General features: G+C 36.4%; 1 protein-coding gene across 2 annotated transcripts; it reads left to right on the top strand.

Moving 5' to 3' along the window:
• Positions 1 to 402: 402 nt before the first annotated feature.
• c6h14orf119 (chromosome 6 C14orf119 homolog) lies at positions 403 to 8,587 on the top strand. 2 transcript variants are annotated; one of them, XM_046850913.1, is made up of 3 exons: positions 403 to 666; positions 1,988 to 2,389; positions 8,386 to 8,587. In XM_046850913.1, exons 2-3 carry the CDS (start codon positions 1,991 to 1,993, stop codon positions 8,557 to 8,559), a joined length of 573 nt encoding a protein of 190 aa, XP_046706869.1. In that variant the 5' UTR covers positions 403 to 666; positions 1,988 to 1,990; the 3' UTR covers positions 8,560 to 8,587. The 2 variants fall into 2 exon arrangements, with proteins under 2 accessions (XP_046706869.1, XP_046706870.1); XM_046850914.1 differs by lacking the exon at positions 403 to 666 and adding an exon at positions 955 to 1,022.
• The last annotated feature ends 1,370 nt before the right edge of the window (positions 8,588 to 9,957 follow it).

Genomic DNA, 9,957 nt, shown 5'->3' with positions numbered 1-9,957 from the left:
GATGGCAAAAGTACACACATCCTCCACTCAAGTAGCAGTAAAGATACTTATATTTACATTATCTACATTTAGGGACTGTTTTAAAATGTGTTTTAAAAGAATGGGACTGACACAATAGAACAATGAAAAACAGGGTCACAACGATGACATGTTTTATGCTCTTTTAACAAAAGTTCTCACAAAAGTGACATTTTATTATCCAGCCTGTATTGAGGTGTATTGAGCGCACACACTGCGTCCTCGAGACCCCTTTGAGATTCAGTCTAATGATGATCACACTTGTACATGTTCACTATTAGATGATCATAAAACGTGGTAGTGTATTTCAGGTGTGAACAGGGCCTGTGTGTGAACTGGGGAACATCGTGAAAAGCGTGAGTAATTTTCCTCTACTCCAGATCCATAGGTGGCGATGTTACGCCGCTCTGCTAACCACGAAGAAGAAGAAACTTCCGCTTTATCATCTTAAGTTTCTATGACGAATATCAAACAGCAAACAAACAAAAACACACACAACTATAATAGATGTAAACGCGCGTGGGAGATTTCAGGCAGATTTCCAGTTAAAACAAATGGGACGATGTGAAAATTGGGTTTATTTTGAGCGGTTATGAGTTTCTTCTCTCACAGAATCGACAGGCGCTTGTTTTCTGTTCTGCATCACTCGTAAGTATTTTCCTTTTTTTCCTTTTTTTAAAGCGCACGTGCATAATCATGATATCATAAGTCTTTTTAGACTCAATCAAGTGAATCTTTTTCTCATGCATATATCAAAGCAAAAATATTACATATAATTCCGAATAACTGAATCGACTTTCATGCAGTTCATTTGTTAAATATATATAATGGCCTGCACAAGCAAAAGGTTAGTGGAAACCCGACCATAAGACTCATATGTTGCATTTTGAACATCAGATTCCACATTCTGTCTCCATTACCTCCTCCACTCTTCAGGGAAGATGTTCCACTGGATTCTGGAGTGTTTTTTGTGGAAATGTGTGCTTTATGTTTCCTAACTCGAGGTACTGGTGCAGGCAGCGTTCTAATTCATCCTAAAGGTATTTAATAAGGGTAAGGTTAGTGCTCTATGGCAGGCCAAAGAGGTCGGAATCTTCCACTCCATGTAATGTAATGTAAAGCCATGGATCTGGCTTTGTGCATTGTCATGTGCAGGTACAGGTTTGAGTCTTCTAGTACAAGTGAAGGGAAAAATTGCAATACTACTGCATCCAAAAACATGTTATACAGTAGCCTGGCAGTTTGAGGAAAAACATGTGGTTGGGGAAAAAATAATCAGGTGTCCCAATAATTGTGTATGTATAGTGTCGTTTTTATTTAATGGAAAACGTGCACTTTTTCTTTTCTCTTTTGTTTGATAAACCATGTGCGTCTGCAAATGATGTTTTTTGCACCATTGTGTATTAACTGAACTCTTGGCTTGTATCTGTGTGATTTAATGCACCGTGCTACTGCCACGAGTGATTTTTCACACGAAACATTTGTCCCTATATTTTTGCTTGCAGGTTACTTTTGAGAATTAGATAATTTTAATAATAATAATAATAATAAGTAGGTAATTGATTGTGGACAAGATGTTCTTTATTTGTGCTGACAAAGGCATATGGTGTATTGGAGGTTTGTAAGTACATAAGAAATATACAGATAATTTCGTTGTCTGCAAGTATAAAAACTGTGACACAAATAATGTTGAATGGTTACAGTAATGAATTATTCCTAATAAACAGAAATCGGTAAGTTTAACTGTGTAGTGAGCAGTGGGGCATTGAAACGCTTTTTGATGCTGTATATTTAGGTGCTATGGAACAGGGACTATAAATTAGCATTAGTTTTCAGCTACCTGAAAAAAATATCCGTACTTTCTAAGGGTGACTAATGGGGTCAGTGATTTGAGACTACTTATGACTTATATTTATCAATCAAATGCTTTAAAGATCAGTTTTTAAATATTGCATTTTGTGTATCTTAGAAAATGGCCTGGTTTCATCATGCCCTGCAAGAAGCAAGCCTACCACCGTCCACAATGGATAATCATGCATGCCTTGAGTCAAACCCCAGATCAGCTGTACCTGTAGCTTTATCTGAGGGCCAAGGCTGGCCTCAAAGCCTCCAATCACCCATCACATCCTATCCTACTGCTTCACAGGACATGGCATTCCCAAGAGTGGGAGAGCATTTGCATATCTCTTTCCTTAACCAGAGTGATGGTCCAGTGCCCCTCTCATATGTGACTCTCCAGGAACAGCGCTGTGTGATTAGCTGGTTTCTTGGCTGGGGTTCCTCTCAGAGAGAACGCTTTCTTCAAGATCTGATTTCAAAGGCAGTGCCAGGAAAGGTTTGCAGCTTATTGGAGCACCTTAATAATCTTCAGGTAATTATTATTATTATTATTATTATTATTATTATTATTATTATTATTATTATTCAGACTAATCAGTCAGAAATATCACATCGATTGTTCACGTCATCATTTTGACAAATGTAGCCTTGATTCTTTCCTTTATTGTTGCACTGCGCTTACATAAGTAAGAAGTAGTAACTACCGTATTTTTCGGACTATAAGCCGCTACTTTTTTCTCACGCTTTGAACCCCATGGCTTAAACAACGAATCGGCTAATTTATACATTTTTCCTGGGTTTTTCCCGGTTTCACAAACTTCAAGCCAAAAAAACTGAACCCCATAACATTAGACCAATGAAATTTCAGAACGGAAACGAAAAAAAACCCTGTATTTCACCCGTTACACCGTGTGTAACGTGTCTTTCGTTAAAGCCTGTGTAAAGTTCATTAGTGTAGACACTAATGTGTCTTATAGAGTGCGGCTTATAGACAGGTGTGGCTTATTTATGTTCAAAATTTATGTTCAAAAATTGTTACATTTTATTTAGCTTATATGCTATACAGAGGTCTTGGTGGTTGCAGAGTTTTTGGCTGCCTGGTTGTAAGCTGTCCTGTCTGCTTCTCCTTATCCTCCACTGAAAATGTTCATGGAGTGAGTTGAAGAAGAATAAATAGTGTATATCATTTGTACGTCATTTCGGGTTTAATTTTGGAAGCAATTTCCAAATGCCAGAAGTTACCACACACACAATACACTTATTAGGGAAAAAGACAAATTCTGCCTTCTAGAGAAGAATGTAATTTGGTGCAAAAAAAGGACATTCCCAGAACAATAGCTAATTAAAGTATTTCGATCCGCAGTAAAATAAAAATGCAGACTACACTTGGCATGTGCACATGGGGGCAAAGATTTGAGTTTTTGGAGAAATGTACAGTTGTGTTCAAAATTATTCAACCCCCAATGCTGTAAATGGTTTTAGAGAATTTAGTGTAAATTTGTAATTGTATTCAGAATGAAATCCTACAAGGACTTCTTAAAGAACCATATGCAACTAAAATGACATCAATTAGTTTTGTAATACAGTAGTAAATGTTTCTTTTGTAAAATTCTTCATTGACATAATTATTCAACCCCTTAAAGACTACCACTATGAAGAACAGAGGTTCAATGAAGTGTTTTCAATCAGATATTGAAAACACCTGTGGATATCAGGGAGCAGCAATAAAGCCTAATAAGCACCAATTAGGCAGCTTTAAAATGACTGTGATACTCAGCTCCTTCTAGACATTTACTGGTGTGGTTACAAACATGGTGAGGTCAAGAGAATGGTCCAGGAAGACAAGAGAACAGGTGATTACTCTTCACAGGAAGGGCAATGGCTATAAGAAGATTGCAAAGATGTTAAACATACCAAGAGACACCATAGGAAGCATCATTCGCAAATTCAAGGCAAAGGGCACTGTTGAAACGCTACCTGGTCGTGGCAGAAAGAAGATGCTGACTTTGACTGCTGTGCGCTACCTGAAGCGTAGAGTGGAGAAAAGTCCCGTGTGACTGCTGAGGAACTGAGAAAAGATTTGTCAGATGTGGGTACTGAAGTTTCTGCTCAGACAATACGGCGCACCCTGCGTAATGAAGGCCTCCATGCCAGAACTCCCAGGCGCACCCCCTTGCTGTCCCCAAAGAATAAGAAGAGTCGACTGCAGTATGCCAAAAGTCATGTGGACAAACCACAGAAGTTTTGGGATAGTGTTCTGTGGACTGATGAAACAAAATTAGAACTGTTTGGGCCCATGGATCAACGCTATGTTTGGAGGAGGAAGAACAAGGCCTATGAAGAAAAGAACACCTTGCCTACTGTGAAGCATGGCGGGGGGTCAATCATGCTTTGGGGCTGTTTTGCTTCTGCAGGTACTGGGAAGCTTCAGCGTGTGCAAGGTACCATGAATTCTCTTCAGTACCAGGAGATATTGGATGACAATGTGATGCAGTCCGTCACAAACCTGAGGCTTGGAAGGCGTTGGACCTTTCAACAGGACAATGATCCCAAGCATACCTCCAAGTCCACTAGAGCATGGTTGCAGATTAAAGGCTGGAACATTTTGAAGTGGCCATCGCAGTCACCAGACTTAAATCCGATTGAGAACCTCTGGTGGGACTTAAAGAAAGCAGTTGCAGTGCAAGCCTAAGAATGTGACTGAACTGGAGGCTTTTGCCCATGATGAATGGGCGAAGATACCCGTAGATCGCTGCAAGACACTTGTGTCAAGCTATGCTTCACGTTTAAAAGCTGTTATAACTGTAAAAGGATGTTGTACTAAGTACTAAGATTGAATGTCACTTGGGGGTTGAATAAAACTGATAATGATGTGAGCTCAGAAAAGACATTTGTGGTTATTTCATTATAAATGTTATGTTATATTTGTCTGACCTACACGTGCCTCTTTGATTTAATTGTAAGCAGGATGACTGAATGATCATAATCAATGTCAAACTGACCAAAACAATCAATTTCAGTGGGGGTTGAGTAATTTTGAACACAACTGTATAATAAAATAATAACAGCTGTTTGGCCGTATTGGTCATATTTATATTTCGGAGGAAAAAGAGTGAAGCTTTGAAAGAGGAAGAACACCATCTCAACCACAAAGCATGGGGCAGCATCCTGTGAGGTTCTTTTAAGTAACATCTCAATTCATCAGCCAGGAAATTCTAAATAAACAATGACCCTGGGAACACCACCAAAATTGAGCACAATTGCTTGAGGACATCAAATGCAAGAATTACCTTCACAAGCCCAAGCCTCTACTGGATACTGGAGACCTACACACTCGCACATTAAAAAACAATGCAGCCAAATGCAACTTTACACTTCACACTACTGATCGAACCACCTTCTGGAATAGAAGCATCGTACAGTACGTTTAGGTAAATTATTTACAACAGACAAGAAACTTGGCACAGCACTAGAGACATTTATTCAGAATTTCAGAACACTTCTGAAAACAATATCTTTAAAGACAAAATGACAACAAATTTGAAATATTTTTCATTTTGTTTAAAAAAGTTTACTTTTTCATTCTAAAAAAGACTTTGCCTTGCTGTTTGAAATAAATTACAATTAAAAAATACTTATGTTTATTTTGAACAAATATTTTCATGCATAATAACATGCATATTATTATACATTATATGATTAGATTATTAATTTATTTACATATATAATGAAAATGTAAATTACCATAATGCAAAGGTTTTTTTTGTTGGTTTTTTTATTTTTTATTATTTTTATTTTTTATGAAACACCCTTCAGACCAGGAAAGTCAATAAAATAGAAATAAATAAAAAATAAAAAAACTACCAAATGGTCCTCAGCCTGGTGCTGGTCCGCAGCCTGGTGAATGGGGACTCCTGCTGAACAATAACAGAACAATAAAGGATCAGTCCGTGTATTAATATCATTAATATCATTAATATCATTATAATTAATTAATTCATTAAGGTAACTGCTGCTTTAATTATATCCTTGAATATTTTAGTGTAACCACTGTGCACACAGTCTGAGCAGTAATTTCCCACCCTTTCTTACAGAACTGTCTTCAGTAAATCGTTATTTTTTAGTCCAGAAATAATGGGAATTCCAGCTCTTTTCGTGAGCCAGATCGTTTGGTGCAGCTCAGCAATATGAGCTGACTCCTTTGGCTCCTAAACAGCTGAGTCTGGTCTTTTTTCCAGTCTTTAGCTGTCTAGTTTGGGTGAGTCTGTACCCATGATAGCCTCAGATTCTTGGCGTTACTGTAGACTTCTAGTCTGGCTGTTTTCCTTTGATCTTGATAATCAACAAGATTTTAATTTATTGCACACCGTCTGCATACAGGATGTTTTTTGGTTTTTGCACCATTAATGTTAGCTCTAATCTGTTGTGTGAGAATTTCCAATGGGATCAGCTGTTTCTGAAATACTTTAAACAGCCTTTTGGCACCAACAGCTATAGCATTGCCACAAAGCTTACAGTTTTTCTTTAATCTGATGTTTGATGTAGACATGAACGGAAGTGCATGATCTGTGATTGTATGCATTGTGCTGCTTACACATGCGTGGCTGATTAGATAACTGTGCAGGTGTCTGTAAAATGGATCGTGAATGTAAATTTGCAATTTAACCACAGTTTCAATCCATATTCTTTAGATGTGTGCAAGACGAGAGCAACCAGTGTTGTAGCAGGTTGTAGCAAAGCCTTCCACTGCCAGGCATTGCTCCAACCCTCATGATCTGCTAGAATCACAATGAGTGTGTGATTATGAGTAATGGCCTTTCTATAGTCTTATACAGCCAGTTGAAGTTGTTGATCTCATAAAATAGCTAAATTTCTATGATCATTATGGATCCAACACCAACTGGATCTATAATGCATGGATTTTTTGAATGCATGTCATTATTTTCCTAAATATTTATTAATATAATTAATAGGGCTGCATCGTTATTTCGATAATTGATTAATCTGACGATTATGATGATTTTTTCCAGATTAATTGGGTTAAAGAAAATTTTTTTGCTTAAGTATAAATACTCTGAATTAGGGTTTTATTTGTATAAAAGTATAATACAAAAAATATAAAAGCCACATATTGAGTTTAGCTATCTTTAATTCAGACATTTTAAAGCTTCTAGTAGCTGCTTGTTGTGGAGTGAATGGGGGATTTTTCCGTGAACAGGTTCACTCATGCTGGGTTGTTTCTATTTTAAAAAACAGCATTTGAGTAGAAAAAGGTGAAACAATTTCTGTAAATCAACATTTGTATTGTATTTTGCAGATGGCAAGTTGCCAACCCTGTTTAAAAATTAATATAAAATATAATAGAACATTGTTTTGACAACTTTTGTTTAAAATACAGGCTTTTTGTTCAGTTATGATATAAGCATCTAGAACATATAATTAATTACATTTTGTATAATAATTAAATTACATGGATAAATTAAACATATAAACATTGAAAACAAGCACTTGAATGTTGTAAAGCTGCAGTAAAAATGCTCTATAAGAAATTTAACCAGTGCGACTGTTCCAAGTGCGAAGTTACAAACAGTATACACAGAGCACTTAATGAAGAACAGTCGCACTGGTTGAATTTCTTATAGAGCATTTGACTATTTTTACTGCAGCTTTACAACATTCAAGTGCTTGTTTTCAATGTTTATATGTTTAATTTATCCATGTAATTTAATTATTATACAAAATATACAAAACTATAACTTTTTCACATGATGAGGATTCTACAGTTTTTACTCACCGTGCTGATTTTTCACCTTCATCCTTGACACCAGTGTGTTTTCGTGTGCTCGTGCATCACTGCAGTACTTCCATCCCATACAAGCTCCGCTTTGCACAGCTTCCAGGTTACAGTCTTCTTTTTTGCGTTCTATATAAAAAGCTCCCATTGCCTTGGATGACTTTGGACCCACACTTGTTGCTGCTGCCGGTTGACCCTGTACTCCACTATTTTCGCTAGAGGCTCTTAATGTCACGCTAAACTGGAACTTGAGCAGGCCAACTAATCGATAATGGCAAGTTTAATTGTCAATTTGATCGATTAGTTGTTGCATCCCAAATATTTATAATTTTTTATTCATTAAGCACATTTTCATGATTCAGTAGCATTTTTATTATTTTTGTAATAAAGTTCAGTACTATTTTACATGGAGTGTTTTTTTAAAATCCAGTATCCAATTTATCAGTTGTTTAATCAGTTTAATCGGCAAGTACAATCCAATCTAGCTATGCTTATGGTCAAATCGGTTGACCTCTATCTACATTTTATTCATCTGTGGTAATGAGCCCACATTTATAAGCTTGGAAGATATTTTTTGTTTGATATTTTTGCATGAACAAAGCATCTTTTAATTACTAGAAATTTGTCTGTGAAAACATTTTTTTCCATTTTCCTTTTCAGTCACTCTGAAAAATGCAAATATGCACTTTGGCATGATGTCGACTGTAAAATCTGTCTCTCCCTCTGCACTTCAGGTGAAGGACTGCCCTCCCAACATTTTTGAGTGTCAGTTAAAGCTGTGGACACAGTGGTTTGATACATGGACTGATGAGGAAAGGAATGTCTTTTTGACCAGCCTGGAAGAAAAGGATCCAGTTTTTGTTGCACATTTCTACAAAGGGCTTGCTAGTACGGCAGGAAGAGACTGATGTTCTAATAAATTAGTATTTTTTTCCACTTTTGTTTCATGTTTGCCATTTTCATACCTACTGATATTAATGTAAAGTATGTTTACTTAAGAATTCGTTATCTAAGAAGAGTGGCAAAGTTGTATGTGCTCTGTACTTATGCATATATTGTACATTATGTGGTCTAAAAGCCAGATATTTTCTATTGTTCATTATGTCCTAAGATCTAGTTTATGTAAACCCCAGTTAAAATCAAAGTTGTAATAAATGCACATCATATGGCAGCAAAAATAAGTAATTATTATAAGTAAACCAGTCAGGTCATGATGGATCTGGAGCCAGTTCTGTCATGGCCACAAGGAAAAGAACTTACCCCAGATTGGACGGCAGTTAATCACAGAGTAATCCGCACACATTCACATCTAGTTTAGCATAGCGAAATCACCTACAGGCATGTATTTGGATGGGGTGGAAACTGGACAAATGACAAAGGGAATCAAGATAAGCAATGCTGATCATAGACAGTGTGATGCACATGTCCGGATAAACTGAGTAATTTAACAGTTACCCTCAATTCTAAATCATCTTACATGATCAGACATTTCATTCAGTACCATTTAAATCTACACATTTGAATAGAAAGCAGGTAGCATTTATCTAGCTGACGCTGACTCATCAAATGTGCACAGATCTCTTTTCAAACTTGATGACATACAGTTTAATGAATCAGACCAATCTAATTTAAGAAACTCAGTTCTACACCTGATTCAGGGCAGTTGTACTCCAGTTCACCACTTGAAAAAAGTCATCAGATAATTCTTTATTAGGTACAAATGTTTTGTTTTGTTTTACATTTTATTATATCTTTTATATCAAAGGTAATGAAATAGGAATCAGCAAACAAATGTATTTATCTCACAAACAGCACAGGTGAAACCAGTATAATATATTGAGATCAACATGAACATAAACAACTGATAATGTAGGAAACAGCAGTCAATTGTACACAGTTGATTAAATGATGTACAAAAGCATTCGCAATTTGATCAAAGCAACAAGAAATGTTCTTATGAGGTTCACATGTGACTAAATGAGGTGGAGGTTGAACAAGTAGTTTTGAGAATTTCATTTCTGATCTGAGAAACGCTCCAAAGCGACTGAGAAAAACTAATAATATCTACAGATTTCAGATTTTGCACTCCACCACTGTGCACATAGATGAATGAGAAAAAAACCTTAATATCAGTACATAAAAAGTTAAATGGTTTACCAAAATAACATGCTATTTATTAACCAAGACCAATCCATAATATTATAACCACTAACAGACGTGCATACTTTAGATCATCTTGTTTCAGTGGTTTCTGTTAAGAGCTTAGGGAAGTCTGTTACAGTGGGCACTCTTACAGTGGACAGTTC

The sequence above is a fragment of the Silurus meridionalis genome, chromosome 6, assembly GCF_014805685.1.
Source record: "Silurus meridionalis isolate SWU-2019-XX chromosome 6, ASM1480568v1, whole genome shotgun sequence".
Lineage (NCBI taxonomy): Eukaryota > Metazoa > Chordata > Actinopteri > Siluriformes > Siluridae > Silurus > Silurus meridionalis.
The sequence above is the reverse complement of the archived record's forward strand: the minus strand, read 5'-3'. Positions and strand labels throughout refer to the sequence as shown.